General features: G+C 38.3%; 1 protein-coding gene across 3 annotated transcripts in view; it reads left to right on the forward strand.

Moving 5' to 3' along the window:
- LIMA1 (LIM domain and actin binding 1) overlaps positions 1 to 13,618 on the forward strand; it is a 49,353-nt gene extending 35,735 nt beyond the window's left edge. For all 3 annotated transcript variants that reach the window (XM_072403153.1, XM_072403156.1, XM_072403154.1), the window contains 5 exons: positions 611 to 718; positions 807 to 864; positions 2,157 to 2,260; positions 6,102 to 6,235; positions 10,104 to 13,618. In XM_072403153.1, coding sequence (XP_072259254.1) covers positions 611 to 718; positions 807 to 864; positions 2,157 to 2,260; positions 6,102 to 6,235; positions 10,104 to 11,067 — 1,368 coding nt within the window. In that variant the 3' untranslated portion in view covers positions 11,068 to 13,618. The remainder of the gene's footprint in view (positions 1 to 610; positions 719 to 806; positions 865 to 2,156; positions 2,261 to 6,101; positions 6,236 to 10,103) is intronic.
- Positions 13,619 to 19,072: the final 5,454 nt, after the last annotated feature.

Raw genomic sequence — 19,072 nt, forward strand, 5'->3', positions numbered from 1 at the left:
GCCACTCGGAGATACCCAATACAATGTCACTTCCCAGTATTTTGTAATAGTAAAGAATTAGCTCACCAACTTCTGTTTAAGTGAAATAGCAATTCTGGATGCTGTGGCCAGGCACTGTGCATGCATTTACTCTTGAAAATGTTAATTTGCAGGGTTTGTGTTAATGCTTTCTTTCTAGCAACCTATAAGCCTTCCTTTCCATGCTCCCCCTGCTCTCGGTTTAACCTGTGAGAAAAGACAGCCGTGTGTAAACTCGTCTCCTCTGTCATAGTGCAGATCAGTAGCCAAGCTTCGGGGCCATTACATAAGGAGAATGGGTGTAAATAAATGTCCCTATATACCCAGAAGTACCCGGTATTTTCCTTACTCAGGGGACGTTAAATAAATTGGTATATAAATCTTGGGGGGCCAGGATTCAAAGGAATCTTTTGCTTTATAAGTCACAATTCTCTTTTATTATCTGCAAAACATTGGGTAAAGGCAAAGCACTGTATTGCTCAGGGGCTCCAGTGGGAAACAAAGTGCAAACGGCAAAAGACAGCTGTAAGTGTTTACTGGTGTATTGGAAAAAATGCAGCATCGTGTGTTACCCTTTTCTGTGTTTTTATAGAATGATGTTAAAGCGATTTGGAATGATGTGATAAACCAAAAGTCAGAGCAGAAGGAGAATGTCCCACCAAGTCCTGTCCTCTCCAATTCCTCTTTCGACAGTGAAAAGGTAATGTAGGCTGGGGGATTGAATACCTTTTTGTATTTTTTTTGTAGGTCTTAACAAATAAATTAACCCCATGCCTATTCTTTTACAGAGGCCGCTGACTGAGAGTACACCCATTACTCCTCCAAGAAGAGTGTCCGAGAGCAATGGTACATTTTTCTCTATACTGGATACTTTGTGTTAATGTCATGTTATCTGTTCCAAATGTATGGGAATGTGGTAAAGTGTTTTCATGACACTAAATGGCTGTCTACCTTTAGTTTTGCTTAACACCAGGATTTTCATTTTTTATACATTACTTGTATTTTGGGTGTACAGGACAGCATTGCAAGAATGAAGATTAAAATGGCTGATTACTAAGACTTCATTGTGTTTGAATACTTTGGAAATGGCAATGTTTACTTTATGGCCATTCTTTAGCTCTTGCAACAATAAACTAACAATCTTTATAAAATGTCAACATTACACAGTACTTTACAATAGGAGTTGCAAACGACACATAGATACAAACGATGACACAGGAGAGGGGACCCTGCCCAAAAGAGCTTACAATCTAAGCCATTGGGAATGGTCAGCAGGAATTATCCCAATGGTTTGACTACTTTAAGTGACTGACCTGGAACAAATATGCTGATTAAGAGCTTTTACTTTGCCTTACTGATCTGCATACTTGGTTCTGTTGACGTCAGCCATTCAACAAGCTTTTTGAATTTGGCAATAGAATAGTACTGTTGTATACTAGTAGATCTACTATGCTGAGTACAGTTTTTTTAATGCATGGAGCTAGGTAGGGGCATGCCACAGCATAATCACAATTACTGAGCCCCTCAGGATTCTATAGAAGCTTAGATTTCCTTTTGTTAGAAAGTCTCCATCAAAGAATGCTAGTCATGAAAAGACGCAAACCCTCACCACATGTGTACCAAATATGTCAATCAAACAGTGGGAAACACTGTAGGTGGCCCTGTTGGTGTACAGTTATAGAGGAGACAAATCTTCCACTGCTTAACTGTACCTTTGACACACCATTGATTGTTAATGTGATTGCTGAACAATCCACTTGAACAATAGGCATTCTATGTCTAAAGGTAGCTTTAAAGTGATCCTTTACCAGGTTATGGACATCCAAGTATTAACACATTCCTAAACAGAACATTAATCTTTAGATAAGGCCTTACTAACTTCTGTAGCAGTGGGTATGGTGGAGCAATTTTAGAATAGAAACCTTGAATTAGGGTGGTTCAGTTGTGTAGAGCACTCTAGCCTTGCACTAGGGTTCCAGGTTTGATTCCTGGCCAGGATCGACATGAGTTTATGTTCTTCCTTTTGTTTTTTGTGGGTTTTATTTGAGCACTGCATTTTGCAGGAAAGACTGCAATGTAACACATGTCAAAGATCTGAAAAAATGATGAAAGTATAATAAATGTTTCTGATAATGTAGGTAAATTGGAGGAAGACCTTCAGAGACCAAGCACCTCTCCTGGTTACAATCCACAATCAAGAGCATTAAACCAGCTGGAGACCACCCCTTCTAAAGTTACAAAGGTAAATTTAAGAAATGTGATTTGTTAAAAATGGTTCTTGGTGGCATTCTAAAGCTTTATTTGGTGTTTCAGATAATGTGTAATATAGTTAGACCTCTTTAGAATTGTAATCAACCGGGCCACATCCCAAAATTAGGACTACACAAACAGGTTTTATTTTTTTTGTTAACCAACCAGATAATTAGACTTTATAGGTCTTTCTCCCATAGATTGTTTAGGATATGGCAGGAACAAGGCAAGAGGCAAGGCAGCGACGTCATGGTGCAGCAGAAAAAATTCATTCAGTATAGCCCATTTCTCAAAGGATGGATTACATCAACTTCTTGTAGTATATGCCACAAATGTCTGCCCTGAGATACCTTAGGTGAGTATCTCTTCTGTCCTGGGCAAACATGTTATGTGCTGCACCATGGAGTCTGTCTTGCCTTGATTCTGCCGTATCCTAACTAACAATCTTAGAGAAAGACTTAGCTGACAACCTGCACCCAATTTATACATCTTCTTTTCCTGAGGAAGACTAAGATTTCGTGAAACATGTAGAAAGTTGGAATACCTGGTTTTTATAGATAGCTTCCAGAAGGAGATCTATGTTGGTGCTACAAATGTTTGTGTTTGTCATATATTTTAGAATGTGATTTGTAATAAAAGGAAGTTTAAATTTCTCCAATAAAGTTCAAAATATATAGACTTATTTGGCCTATAAAGTCCCGTTATATGGTTGGTTAACCAAAAAAAAAACCTTTGTTTGGTGTTACAGATGAACTAGAATCTCTAATGTATGTTAAAGCTTTCCTGACCACTACTGCAGTACAAAAGGCACTATATAGCAATTACATGAGTGTTAGTTGGATAAATTGCATGCATATCCAATTGGAATACAGTTTTGGGATTTTTTTTTTCCCACCAAAGGAATTGTAATTCTGTGCAGCCAAACGTGACTTGTGCCAACAGTTTGGCTGGAAAACTTCTTGCCTTCAGTTTAATGTTTGGATGTTGACTACTTTGGTTAATGGGATCCGGCAAGCCATAAAACTGAACCCAAAGAAGTGTCTACAACAAAACCTGTTAATGAAGTTTTATTTTTTTATGCAATGCACTGACTTAACTACCCCATGCTGTAGTTGGACAGATCTGGCCAGTGGAAAAAATTAGATGCCGTAAAGTGATGCAGATTTTGGAAGTGTAGCTTGGTAAAAGTAATACTTATGGTCAGTATAGTGAAGTGGGTTGATGAAGACTAAAAATCTTTTGAGTGTTGGTGTTTAAAGAAAAAATTATTTGTATGTTTTATGACAAATGCTATCAGCATAGTTCTATAGGACTACTTGATGTATAGTTATTTAGTATGTAGCAGCATGAAATATATAAATCCACTTTCGAATTCCTTTGCACACCCTGAAAGCATCCTGTAAAATAAGTGATATTAACCTTGTGTTGCACTTGTGGGTTGGAATTAGCAGGTCCTCATACTATAGCCTGCCAGCAGAAAATGATTGGGCAGCTTAAAGATCGGTCACCTTTCCCTAGGAGAGCAGAAATGGTCTTAAATACTGAAAAGCAAAGTTTCGATGCTCTAAATAGGTCTTGAAGAAATGCAGAATACTAGGATTTAGGCAAGAATACACATCGCATGTACACCTTGAATTAGAACCATATTTGTTGAACCCAAATTCCAGTTTTGAAGTACAGACTAGTGGCTGGCTTTTATAAGTCATATTTATTTGTAGAGACTGAGAAAATTTGTGACCTTTTAGGCACTTTATGTTAACTACTTAGTTTATAAATACCAATTCAATTATAGTAAAAATACAAGTTTTTATTTCTCATTCTGATACAAATAAAATCATTTAAGAGTGACAATGATGAATTTGGTTAATATACTCCCATTTTTGCTTGACACATTTCGCAGTGTTGAAGTCCACTTCAACAGGAGCTATTTGAGATCTACAAATTACATACATAAAGACCTCCCTTTTTAATCAGGATATTTACACATGATATAATATACATTTCCAAAAATATGAAAATGAATTAGTATTTAAAAAAAGTAGTTAACCAGTTGAGTTCTAGTATGAATGAAGTTCTCTAGAGGCGCCCCAAGCTTTCACCACATGCACACATTCAAAATAAGCAATTTTTAAATTCTGAAAGTTGTAGGCTTGTTTCGTGAAATCATACTTTTTGACTACTCTTTATTTCTCTCTTCCAGCTTCTGCCTTCTGATTCCTTCTATTCGTTCCTGTCCTTCTCTCCCCTTGTAGTCTGACCTCTGCAACCTCCACCCTCAGGACTTCTCAACCTCTTGAGCTGCAGCTTGTACAGCCCTCTCTGTACGTGACTTCTCTAAATGCGGCAATATTGCATTCACCCGTACAATCCAATTAGGTTTAGTCTATAATTAATTAAGATGTCATATGAGAATGCTTTGTTCACTGCATGCTGCTTTCCCAGGCGGTGCATTGGTATAATGGCATGTGTTGTAGGGATCACGTTAGTAGGTCAGTGGATATCAGGCTTGGAATATATGACTGTCAAAAATATGGTTCTTCAAAAGGGGCTGTGGGTTTGTTTCATAGCTCAGAATGTGTTTTAAAAGAGCTGGCCATATAAAGACCATTCTGTAAATGATTTGGAAGTAACGCACAGTTTTTTATACTCTCCAAAAATACATCAGTTCTCCTAATATTCATACAGAGACGGGTGTAATTTGTAGTTTACCAGAAGAAAGGACACCTACCACCTCCATATTTCTGTGATGATGCCCATTATAAAGTCTGTAAGAAGGGGTGGGCGGGTGAGGGGACAGTCAGCCTTTGAAGCCTCAAGAAAATGTAATTGTAGCACTATGAAATGTAATTGGAGCATTAGGATTTTGGTGACTTTAGACTGTCGGTAATGAATTTTATGCATCTGGTCAGATGACTTCTATATATAGAGGCTGTAGTACCAGTTTATTTTTTTTGTATATTACAGTCTTTACCATTGTGTTTAGTCATTTGCACAAGTACATCCAGGGGAGAGATAGAGCTATCCATTGCTGGTACTGGAAAATGGTACCTTGCCTGTGTTCCTTAAATTATTTAAGGTTCTTGAGATGCAAACTCTTTGACATCATGGTCGTGGTCTTTGAGGAAGGTCCATGCTTGACATGTATGGGGGTAGATAGGCATAGAACATATAGTGGTCTTTATGCAGAATGGTCACCAACAAGACTAAGGAAACTGTCCATACCAATTGGTTATAAGGTTGCCTGAATATGTCATTTAACTTGGACATTTACTTTTAAAAAGACATCTATATAGTTGCATGTGAGTATTAAGGCTGAAGGCTGTACCTGCTCAGTATTTGACTCTTGCCATGAGGTTGGAAGATGCCGGCAATGGTTGTTGAGCTAAAGATTGGTTTCAGTGGTGATTTGCAACTGCTAACAAGTTTATCCCTGACTAACTGGATTGGTAGATAGGTATTATGTTTTTCACTAATGCCATAGCCTGGCATCAGTGTCATATTGAGGCCAGACATTCAGTATCCCGTATAGATCTCCATTACATACGCCTGAAACTATGCTCAGTGTGTACATCTTTCACATAGAGATATGTTGTATTTTTTTTTTTTTTTTTGGTCCACTTGCTTGTTCCAAAAACCAACAGAATCATAATGTTGGATTCTTCTTTCCATTTTAAGCCTTTACTATCTTATTTCTGCTATCCTTTTTCTCCATTCCTTTTTCTTCCAGTAGCTTCTCCCACTCCATTTGTTTAATTTGCATAGATTGTTGCATGCTTTTAAAGCTTTACACGTTGGTATAGATTTTTTTCCTAAAGGTTTTGTCTTTTGAACAGAAATTTCAGCTGCCAGCCCGAGAGGTCTGTTTTGGATGTCAGAAGACCGTTTACCCCATGGAGCGGCTCTTTGCCAACCAACAAGTGTATCATAACAGCTGCTTCCGCTGTCACCACTGCTCCACCAAGCTCAGGTACTGGACCTCTGAATGAAACTGCATATAATAAATACATTCCCTAAATGTGTGCATTAAAGGAATCTGTCGTGAGAGATAACATAAGCGGCTGTTGCTGACTTCTTTACAAAATGCTATTTTCCTAGATGCCTTGCTGATATTTAACCTGGAACAAACCTAGTGGTGATTAGTTCTGACAGTTTTCTACTAATAATAATTTACAGCATGTTTATTAGGGGCTGTAATGGAAACATACTGAAGCTAGTCAAATCCGGGGATCGCTAGTAATTTCTGCGGAAGGCCCCATACTTCCTCCATGCTGGTCATATGACTAATCTCGTTTTAGAAATTGCCATCAGCAAGCTTCCCATATCAATGCCAATATCATGTATGTTCGATTTGTATTTATTATTTACCTGGAACATGGGCTAGTTCAAGCTATTTGTTGCTATTAAGTAGTCTATTGACATGTTAGAATTAAGATGAACCATGCCAGTTCTAATTTCTTTACTGCAGATTGTCAAATAAGAAGAGCAATTTATTTTAATACTAATAATTATATTATTTATATTATAATTGTATTATACTAATAATCTAAGTCAGTGTTTCTGAACCAGGGTTCCTCTTGTGCTTAGGGATTCCTTTAAAATAAGAAAACTGGTTTACCACCACTCAAAATACATGAAACTAAATGCCAGTGTTAGGAGTCACTTTGCAGAATATCCTGTAAATGTATTTCTTTTTTCTGCCTAAAAATGATGTGCATTTTCTAACTTCTTTGTAAAAGGAACCTAAAATTAAAAGACTACTATGTCCCCTTTGGGGTTTTGAGGTGAGGTTTAGACCTGTACACTATGTTGACAGTGGATGAGAAGGAAATGTAGTGTATGGTATGGGTTAAGCAGTTAATTTTTCCCATAAGAAATAAAAGGAAAATGATTAATCCATTCCCATGCAAAAAAAAATCCTATTGCTATTGGCATATTATACATTGATGGGGTTGTATAAAATAATTTAAAGACTGCTTAATACTAAAATACATAAACACAAAAGCAATTAGATTAAATAAATGAAAATTTAACCCTATTTTACCTTGCTGAGAAGAGTCGAGTGCCTATTAGGATGGTGCTGAGAAGGGAGGAGGAGATGTTATGTAATTCACAGAGAGTTAAAGCGCGGGTTGTTCACTGAATGGTAGCAACTGGTGTACTGACGCTTGTGGCCAGACGTGGCTTTGTCTCGAGAGAGGTAAATAAGGGTAGTGTGTGGTGTTATGACTCATTTTGACCCAAACAAGTTCTAGCACAAAGGTTGTATACCAAGCAAAATTTTTCGTGTCCAAACAGGACCTATACCAAGTTGGCCTTTTTCCAAAGCGGACTTATACCAAAGAACCACTGTAGTTATTTATGATGGCCAACCCCTGAATATTGGATACATGAATAAATCAAATCACTATGTGTTGTGTATATTATACAATGGAGATGCCAAATACAATGTGTCACACGATGTGCCACAGTTGCAGACTTTCCATCCCGTTCAGACACCACAGATGTTTGTATAAAGTTCTGGGACCTCAAAGGTGGTGACAGAATAATGAAAAAAGGATGTCAGATGTCACTACATTTTTTTTTTTTTTGTGCTATCATTCCAAAATACACATGAACATGCCACTAGGAAATATCAAAGTCAAAATGGGTTCTGTATGGTTTTGATTGGACAGGGAAATTCTCATCTCTGTGAAATCATTTTATTGTGCCACTAACCCCATCTCTGGGTTGATTCCCTCTAACACGGTGATCTTACAATTCCCATTAGATTTTCTAACCATTTTTTTTGTAAGGACCTATGTAAGTGCTAAATGTATCCTAGTTATGGAGGGCATCGCGTAGCAATAAATATTCTGAAGCAGATTTTACAGGTAGATTATACCATGTGTTATAAAGTGGCAATAGATAACATTATTTCCCCCTAGAATATTCTTTTGAAGCTGGGTGAGAGAAAGATGTAGTCAGGTGATAGACCCTGTATTGTGACCTGATTTTTTTCAGTAACCACCCAAAAACTGCCTGGTGGTTACTGAAATATGCAAGGTGGTGCACCCAGCTAAAAGGGGTTGGGGAGAACACCGGATAATCAATTATGATTGCTTATTTAAATATATGTTAACTTTTTTCCCTATATAAATTGACTGCAAGTACAATGCACTGTTCAGAATTGTCATGATTTCCTCAACAGCTATTGTGGTATTATGTGATGGAGCATTTCCTTCCTCTCCATCACTAAAGATGGTGCACAGCTGCATCTTAGATGGTTTCCAGAGGATGCTGGGTAACAGACCAAGAGCTTAAAACCACAAAGCACAGCATGCCTGTTGTATCACTTGACCGTTGCACCATAGTCACTTGCAATGTTTGCGTGTTTAAAATTCACCAGTTAGTAGAAGGCTTTTATTATGTTGAAAATGGTTGATGCATCACTTATTCTTATATATGGTTGCTCATAACAGTCATGTAATGCTAGGGGCAGAGCTTGCTGAGTAACTTTAGTTACGTAGCGTATTACTTGTAAAAGAAGTGCTGACAAGGCTGTAAAGCAGAACAAAGTTAAATTAAACATGATGCATGCACATATCGGCATTGGCACTATGATCCAGCTTGCATTTGGTTTCATTTATATTCTGCTTGGGATGCTACCAGGAAGTGATGTAATTATTCTCTTACAGGTAATGCACTATAGGAAACACTTTCATCCTTCTTTGCCTATCAATTAGAAGGGAGAATGGAGGATTGGATAGTTCACATTGGCTATGAAAATGTAGGCGCATAATGAGAAGTGTGTAAAAACTTGTGCCCTTAATGTATGCAGCCAGCTAGGATTAGAGATTCTGTTACTAGACTATTTCAATATGCAATCAGTGCATTTCCAATCATTTTATGTATGTTTATCTGTAAAAGCCTTACTTGGGTAAGCACAAAGTTTGGCTGTATGCTGCAATCCCGGATGCCCAAGCTAACCTAAAACTGTCACCCTATTGACAATCTTTAGCATTCGCTTTTGCTCCCTATACACTGCTACATAAAAAGGTTCTGTAGGGAGGTGAGAGGCAGAGGACCTTGGTCAAAGCAAACAATTTGGCTTGGCGCTCCCCACAACAGGGGAAGACTATAAGGCAAAGTATTTTTTTTAACAGCTTAAACCTAAATTGTCCATATAGGTTATAAAGGTTTTTTTAACCACATTATGTTGCAGAGAAGAGGTAGAATAGGAGAAAATGAAATTCCCAAATAGGCCCACAAAGATCTGAAAATGCACATAAATCGCCAAAAATCAAGCATATGTGTATACTTATGGGCATTTGTATGTGTGTTAACACTGTCCAAACACTGCAGACTATGTTCTTTGTAACCCATTAAGGAAACACTCAAATGCTCATGGGTAGATGGCCCGTTGGAATAGACTTCAAACATGGGTGTTTAAATACTGGGGAAACAGTCTTTGTAGATTTGGCCTAATGTGCTAGATGGTTGTTGGCTATTCTGAGAAATTAACTACTCAATTTCTAACATGTTTAAAGGCACATTGCAAGCAAATGGACAGGAAATATAGTGCAAGGATGTACAAAGCTGGATTTTCCATGCTTTTGTCTGGTTTTAGTTGACGAGGCCAGAGTGTATGTTATGCCCTCACAGCAGCTGGAAAGCCTATTTTGAGTCACAAGAAATACTCCTGAAGGATGCATGCATGCATTTTTTTTAAAGTTTTTAGCACTTTGTTTTAATGATTGCATGCTTTTGTCTATGCTTTGTTAAATACCGATTTAAGTTTAGCTAATAAAAACCTCTGAATTGACTTTATTCTGTTTTTTTTCTTTTACTCTTCACAGTCTTGGGAACTATGCCTCTCTTCATGGAAATGCTTATTGCAAGCCTCACTTCAACCAACTGTTCAAAGCGAAGGGGAACTATGATGAAGGTTTTGGACACAAACCCCATAAAGAGCTATGGGAAGGCAAGAAAGAGGCCACTGAAAACGAAGAGAACGTTGGAGAAGAAGCAGGTGCCAATAAAGAACCCAGCAGCCCCGTTGTTGAAGATGCTCCCATTGCAAAGGTTGGAGTTCTGGCAGCATCCATGGAAGCCAAAACCTCTAATGCTGCGTTTGAAAGGGAAAAACAGGTAGAAACAAAGAAGCTGAAAATTGCTTGGCCACCTCCCGCTGAATCCAATTCAAGTGCTTCCCAAGAGGAAAACATTAAGGTTTTTAAACCTAAATGGCCACCAAGCGAAGACTTTGTGAAACCTGAAACTGAGGAAGACTCTGATTTAAGGAAACTAAGAAGAAGCTCTTCTCTAAAAGAACGAAGCCGTCCATTCACACTTAGTGTGGCAAAGCCAGTAGTCACCACAAAACAGCCCCGATCTCCCGTACTGAAAAAGCGCAACTCCCTTAATCTAAGGGATGACTCTGATGATGAAACTGCAGAAAATAAACCTGTAGATGTGGAAACACAGTCCCCACAAGGCAAGCTAGGTGCCAATGAAAACCAGTTATCAAATGAATCTGAGGATAGGGAAGAATCTCCAACCAGATCAAATGAGCAGAGCTTCTTAGAAAATGGGGACATTTCTGAGGCTGAGGTTTCCGAGCAGCAACTTTCTCCTGAGGAATCCTCCCCTTCTAAGCATTCGAGCACAGAAGATCTGGTAATGACCAAGGATATATCTCCAACACAGAACCGAAAGTCTCAAGACATCGGCTACTGGGAAGGGGAAGATGTGGAAGAATTAAGTGTAGAAGAACAAATTAAGAGAAATCGTTATTATGACGATGAGGATGAAGATGATTAATGCTGCATCTTTAACAAGGTTTCAATGCTGTATGTGGATCAGCCTTAAATTGTTAGATACCCCAGCTCAAGTGATCCCTTGTATGTAGTGTAAAGTTGATCCTTTTTAAAATCCTCTTGATGTTTTTAAGTCCCATGTATATAATATGATGAATGTTTAAAAATGCAACTTTGGCAGGAATAAAATATCAGTTTTTATACCAATGCACCAAAACATAAGTTCTTTAACTCAAGTCTATACATTTTAACTTCCAAGTTTGCCATATACCTAAAAGAAAGCTAGGTTTTGTTGGGACCATGAAATTGTGTAGCACTTTCTAACAAATATCAATGTATCTTTAGGAATCCTGCCTTTATCATGAATATTTACCTGCTGCCATTTATTTACATATACTGCCAAGGTAATCAATTTGCTTTTCTCGACTTCTTATGCCATTCCTCTGTTTTTTTCCATTACACAGCACGTGTGCACAAAGGTTGTCCCAAATTCTTAATTGCTCCCTCCTAGAACCCAATCTATAGATTGCATCTGTGAAGACTTGGTTTGGAAATCAGACCATCTAATTTTGGACAATAAATTTCAGTCATTGGAGAAAAGATGGTGAAAATACAAAAATGTTTTTACTTGGTTTTTACAGCTTCCCTCCATGGATTGCTTATGAGTTGTGACACTAGACTGGGAGCAAATAAGTGTTTACAACAGCTTGTGTGCCATGGAACTGTAAGGCGCAAAATTTTAACGTTGGCCCAGTATTAATTTTCCATCCTAAATGATTCAATCAATTGAAATAAAATACTCATAATACGTTCCACGTGGGGTTGAGTCGTTGGCTTCCCTAGCTGTGCGATCTCCAGGGTTTGCGGTCTCCATTATTTTTACACCGATTGAGGAGACTTCTCTCTCAATGTTGTAAAGTATCGGAGCTTTAGAGTTGACAGCTAGGCAATCTTAGGCTTATGGCATAGGATGCTACAGTTCCCTGTATTGCAAAAGTGGAATACTGGCCTATAGACATTCAACCACAACACTTTGTTCATTAGCAGATGTTAAAAATATTATAAAATCATTTGCAATTGGGGCTTTAAAGCCAACCCTAGCCAATAGAGAACATTCTAGTAGACGGTCATTCCAAGGGAGGTCAGTTCCTATCATTGCCTATTAGTTTTTAATAAACTCACCTGGAATAAACATGTGCATATTAGGCACCCTGGTGCTGATATTCCCATATTTGTTTCTCTATCCTAGCATTTTTCTTTTAAGTCTATGGCAGTTTTGTATCTTTTTAAAATGTGCAGCAGTTAAATTTTTCAAGACTTCAATTTGCACATAGGATGGTAACAAAGATCATCTAAATTGTTATGCGTGAGTCTTACATTGGAAAACGTGTGGACATTTGTATGATGTCCATGTATGATCCTATGTATAATCAGAAAGTTGAGTGCATTCACTCATCTTTTTTTGTGGCATGACACTACAGTTTGAGAATATCGGAGGGGGTCTTTGCAGAATATGGACCTTTGATTTTGCACGTTTTTGTTTTTAGGATAAATTTTCTTGACTGTGGGGAATTTTTTTTTTTTTTGTAGCATTATGTAATATTTTTACCTGGAAGCAGTGAGTCATAGATTTTTTTTTTTTTCTCCTTTTATCAAGCTCTCAGTACAATTTCAGGGGCTTTGTATTCTGTTAGGTTTCTGGAAAACTGTACATTGTTTAGAATCCGGAACAACAACCAAAGCCCTGGTATTTTTTGGAGCCTTTGGCTCTAGTTGGGGAATTCCAGCATTCAACCCTCCATGAGGTCATAAAGTGCAATGTGCTTTTCCTTTATACTTTTTAGCATGAACTTCTGGGAATGAGGTTTGCTAATTACAGCTAGTAATTTGGGATCTAAACTAATATGGTAAAAGTCAATGACCTGGAACAAATATACAGCAAAGGACTATTGTCTTCACTTCCAATTTCCTGATCCTCACACTGAGAGTCAGAAAATATTGGTGCCAGTAGAATCGGAAAAGCAACCAGGCCAAGTGGCCAGTAGACCAGCCATTTCATCCCATGTATTTCTCCCAAAACGGGGCCTACAATAAAAACTTCCTACCAGGGAGGAGCCAGTTACTAATTTATTTTGGGAATATATTAGATTTATTGCCATAACCTTCCTCCATTGATCATCCCAACCGATATGGGTGTAAGAAGTTTACACTTTAAGTCAATGTGGCCAACACCTATTCACCCCCAGGCAAATGGCAGGACAAGTAGCTGTCCATATCACTCCCAACTGATAATATCATTTTTTTGGAAGTGTCCTATATTGGTTATTAGATCTAGTCTGTATTTATTTGCATTGGAATATTGATTTAGACCCCAATGCAGCAAGTACATTTGAAAAGGCTTGGATCCTGGATGAAGGGTATGTAGTATGTATATTTATTTTGTTAACCTCTATAGGTGGCAGGTTTAAGCATCATGCCTTTAATGTAAATTTTTGGACATGCACACTTCATATCTTGTGTGACATAGTACCTCTGACAATAGAATAATAGCCAAATTCTAAATACCATTTAAGAAGGTAAAGTTCCTTTTTAGAGTTAGACCATGCTGGCACTTGTGTATTAGCATAGTAAAAACAAATGCAACAAACTATGCAATATAAAACTAAGACTGAAAACTTCTACATTCCTCGTTTGCTGCTTACGAATGTAAATGATCCTCTCGTCATTGACTTTCTTCAGAGACATCATTTTTTAGTTTTATTGTGGTAGTAGCTGAACATTTTACCCATCAAAAGTAAGAACTTAAGTAGTAATATTTTATGTTCTTATTCATTAACACTAAGTTACCATAGGGCACAGTACATTTGAGGGTTTTGAGGGCTGTTTATCTATTTTACATGTTTGATAAAGTGTTATAATATATAAAGCTGTTTATTATTAATAAAAATAATAGCTATTGAGAAGAATTTCATGCTTGCAGATAGCCAAAAAGGTCATTGATGTCAGTTGACCTGAGAGGTCCAAATTGCTTTTAATTCAAAGAACGCCTAGCAACATTTGGAGGAATCCTGCTTAAGAAACTGATATAAACCAATGGCTTTTATCTGATGTAATTACTACATACCAACTAATAGTATTTACATATTTCTAAATGACCCCCCCCACTAATAAATAACTTATATATTTGATCCCCAGTAAGGTATAAATGTCAAAAATGTGCTGAGCAACAGCCAAATAGAACAAATACCAGAAATCTGAGGCTGCCACTTTTAAACATCTGTCCATTGAGCCTCAAAACTGACAGACCCAGGGGTGGGCATAGAAGGTGCAAAGTGTGCTGCTGCACCAGGGCTCAGGCTATGTACACACATCCAATAAATATCCTCTCTCCATAGAGCGGAACAGCACTTTATGTGACGTTTGTCGTTGGAAAGCATTGAGAAAGATCCTTTCCAACAACAAACGTCATAAAGTGCTGTTCCGCTCTATGGAGAGGGGATGGGGGAGAACGACAGAGCGGCACACCGCTGTGCTATCTCCCCTTCGTTTCTATTATGATCGTTTGCCTCCCAGGGATCCGCCAGGACGGTCATTCGGACGATGGACAACGAGCGCTGTACACACGCAAGATTCTCGTCTGATATCCGCACTGAGCCAATTATCGGATGAGAACCATTGCACGTGTATACCCAGCCTTAGACCCTTCCCAGCCAAGAAGGGCCAACTTGGGGGCCCCAAATCACTTCTGCAGAGGGGCCCACTGTTGGCTATGTCTGCCAATGGACAGAGGAGCACAAAATCTGCTATTAAAGCCAGTGCAGATTCTTGGTAGTGAAAATATCAGATAATAAAGATGTTATATATTAATTTAGTTGCACTTATATACAAGCAAAACTGTTGGCATGGAAATTGCCTTTAAGAAATATTACTCAAAATTACATTCTGGTGGCCTGACAACGTTCTAATCCAGTGTTCCAGTATGAAGTTCTATGAGGGACGGCCTATTTAGGGATACTGTAGGAGACAAGTCTCCTTTTTATGGGCAAAAGGACAAAATTCTGGACAACAGCATGCACTAATTTGGAGAAACTAGAAAAAAGCACAGATATCTCAAATGTATTTTTTTTTTTTTTTTTACAGACCATGAATGTATGCATGGTTGGCAACAGTGTAGGAGGCACAAATAAACCTTCGCACCATTGGAAGTTCTTAGTATAGATCACAGAATATTACAGACATCACGTGTCTTGGTTGGCCCAGTGACTAGCACTCTGGCCTATGCAGCACTAGATTCACAGGTTCAAATCTGTGATGGTTAGGACACTACCTGCATGGAGTTTGCAGGTTCTCCCCTTGTCTATGTGGGTTTCCTCCGGGCACACCGGTTTCCTTTCACATCCAAAAAGCATTCAGTTAGGTTAATTGGCTTCCCCTCAAAATTGGCCTCGGAAGGTGGTAATGACATATGACTATGGTAGGGACATTAGAATGTGAGCCAGTGATACGTCAATGTACTTAAGCGCTACGTAATATGTCGGTGCTATATAAATACTTTGTAATAATAACCTGTCCCCTCTTCTCAGTGAGTAAAGGAAAGAAAGTGCTAAGGCTTTTCACACTTGCAATAATTATTGTTTAAATTGAACGGTCAACAGTTATTTCAAACGATCGTATTGTGCACAATTCTGTACATGCTATATCAATACAATCCTTCAAATATAATCCACCAATAATGATCGTTCGAATGATGCAGGAAGTGACGTATACAGGAGGAAGTGTATCACAGAACAATCCACAATCACTGAACGACCATACACACAATAGATTATGAATGATCGGCGCCCAATCAGATCGGCTGGGACGGTCGTTAGTTTTCAGCGAGATTCCTCATTCGTCAGCGTCTTTGAGCACTCTTCTTGTTAACAATTATCGAATGCTCTTTCGTGGATCGTTCGTTTCCAACGACAATTATTGCACGTGTGTATGCAGCTTAACTCCCAAATGCAATTAATTCAGTTCCTTGGACAATTAAACCCATTGGGTGCAGCTAGAAACAATTGGCCTGTATTCCACCCATACACCACTTTGTTTCAATGTTAACAAGTGTAAATGTGCAGCGATTGTTAAGCTGCGTATACACGTGCAATTTTTGTCGTTGGAAAGGATCTTTCACGATCCTTTCCAACGACAAAGGACTGCACGATGCATGAACGATGCTGTACATACAGCACCGTTCTGCTCTATGGAGAGGCGAGGGGGAGAGCGACGGAGCGGCACCCTGCTGCGCGCTCTCCCCTTTCTCTTCCATTAGGATCGGTCGTCGTTCATCGTCCATGGATCCGCCAGGACGGTCGTATGGACGACGCCGACTGTACACACGCCAGATTTTCGCCCGATATCTGGCCGATGCCAATTATCGGGCGAGAAAAATCTGACGTGTGTACGCAGCTTTACTATAGATATTACTCGCCTGTCTTTTGGTATATAAAGATGTCAGGATAGGGTTGTGAAAAAAGTATTGGAATCTTTCTCTTCTATAAATCATCCTGAGAGATTAGGATTACAGTCCAGGATTACAGCATTCACCAGATGAAAACCTGGCAATAGCAGATGGTGCCTCTGTGAATTAAATCTGTGCCTAAGAACACTGACTCAGCTCTGTACATTCAGAGAGAAAATAATAAAATACATATGATAAAAGACCTTGACATTCCTGTAGACAGATATCTGCTTACAGATAGATTTACATATAGCTGATATCTACAGTGCTGCTGTTTTGTTTTGATGTGTTTTCATATTGTTGGTAAAAAAAAAATACATCAAATATTCTACACCCTAGGTAGATGCATCTACACACAGCCCCTTCTGCAGCGTCACCTCCATTTACCTTATAAATAACAGTGAGTAGATAAATAAACTGAAATACTAGATGCTGGAATACTAAGTGCTAGATAGGAACACCTGATATATGTGGGGGCTTGCAGAATCCTGGGAACCTGAGCTAAGCAGAGTGACATACAATTTGTCACTTTAAAGTAGAATAAAACTTTTAGGGCTCTAGAGGTCAAGTGGCAATACACCAGCTATTTAGGCATATGCAGAAGGTAAGTGTGTATGTGTGTATATAAATATATATTAGATTGAAAACCTCCTCCTGTGCTGTTGTCTGTGTCTGTCTGTCATTTGCAACCTCTATTTAATGTACAGCGCTGCGTAATATGTTGGTGCTATATAAATACTGTATAATGATAATATATACACATATGTGATTGGTGAATTGTGTGTTGGTTTGTATGGTGTGTGTTTTGGAATGCTTGGTACAGTAAAAGGGGGAGTCCCTTGTTTCATCTAAGCACCCATTAATGAGTTCTTTGCATGTCGCTGCTTTCTGTATACATATTGTGTTTTGCTGTAGAGTCTGTGCTATTTTTGCTTAATGACACCAATCTTATACCGATCACCAAAGCCCACCGTTTTGCATGATTTCACTACCTCCGCCCTTCAGGAAGGTCACTCTGATACATTCTGGTTATTTTTCTGCAACCTAGATTGTAAGCTCTTTGAGACAGGGTCCTCTCCTCCTGTGTCTGTATTAGTCTGTTATTTGCAACCCCTATTTACAGCGCTGTGTAATATGTTGGCGCTATATAAATCCTGTTTAAAAATAATAATAACCTAGTTTGGGTCCCTGGACAGAGATGTTGATGCTGATTTAAGTCCAATTATCAGAATAAATTGCTAAAGCAAGAAATGTCACCTGTTAATAAGTGCAGTGTTTGGAAATCCATAAATCTCTTTATTTGGACTTGTACTTTAGGTAATCTGCATTTTTTTGCACTAACTGCAAATGAGTGATGAGCTTTTATCCTTAGACACTGATTCATACGCAGCTTTAATTATGGTATCACCTGAGAGTTTTACAGCAACATTGCTACCAGACTAAACTTCTAAATAGAATGTAAGTAAATAAAAGGAGTGTATTTTAGAGTGAATAACGCAGCCGCTTTGCAGAATAATAATGAGTGTTTTTGCACCCAAAGCTACAATCATGAAATTGATCCTCTGGATGCTACCCATTTACAGGAAACAGACCACATACCTAAAATTCCAGATGGAAGCTCCACCCTTTGACATTACCTCAAAATATGTGAAGCCTGCATTAACTCTTCCTCACAGCTCATTCACCAGAGTGAAAACTGAATAGAAATAACACAAGGATGCAGAGGAAATCACAAGGTCTTAAATCACTTAGCTAACTGCTCAAGATCCACATCCGCATTATTCTCAACCCCTCACAATGGCACACGCTGGTACCAAGAGACAAAACGGGCCGAAACACTGATAATACATATCTCTGATACTAAGCTACACACCTTGGATAATTGTCATCAGAGATAAATGATCGTGAGCTTCTATCTAAAATGGCTACGGCAGTCCCAATATCAATGTGAAAGCTCTTAGAAGAAAAAAAAGAAAGTTTTAACAAGACTTGGATTTTCTCATTTTAACATGATCCATTTTTTTGTATTGTATTAAAATGTTGGTAAACCTAAACAATAAACTCATTTTCCCATTTTCGGTCTTTTAATTAAATATTATGCGCTGTGTAAATAAATTTTACAGTGCTGTGTTTTACTAATAATAATAATTGATAAAATTGGGACCAAGGTAATATTTTCTTCCTTCTACTCCTGCAACCTTCTGCTTTTCACAACATTGATTACTAAATCAGACCCTTCAATCTTTTGGTTTGCTTTTTATTTATCCAACTGCTCAATCTAAAACTATTTTAATGGCATCTTCTCCAAATCATTGCTTGGTTGTGTTCCCCAAGATTTAGTCCTGGACCTGCATTTGCTCTCTGTTTATGCCTCCTCCCCTCCAAGCTCAGCTCCTGTTTTGGCTTAGAATGCTATTTTAATGCAGATGACACCCAAATCTACCTGTCCACCCCTGACGTGTCTCCTTCTGTCTCTGTAATGTTTCATGCTGCCGCCCAAGCTTGGATA

Source organism: Pyxicephalus adspersus, chromosome 1 (genome assembly GCF_032062135.1).
Source record: "Pyxicephalus adspersus chromosome 1, UCB_Pads_2.0, whole genome shotgun sequence".
Lineage (NCBI taxonomy): Eukaryota > Metazoa > Chordata > Amphibia > Anura > Pyxicephalidae > Pyxicephalus > Pyxicephalus adspersus.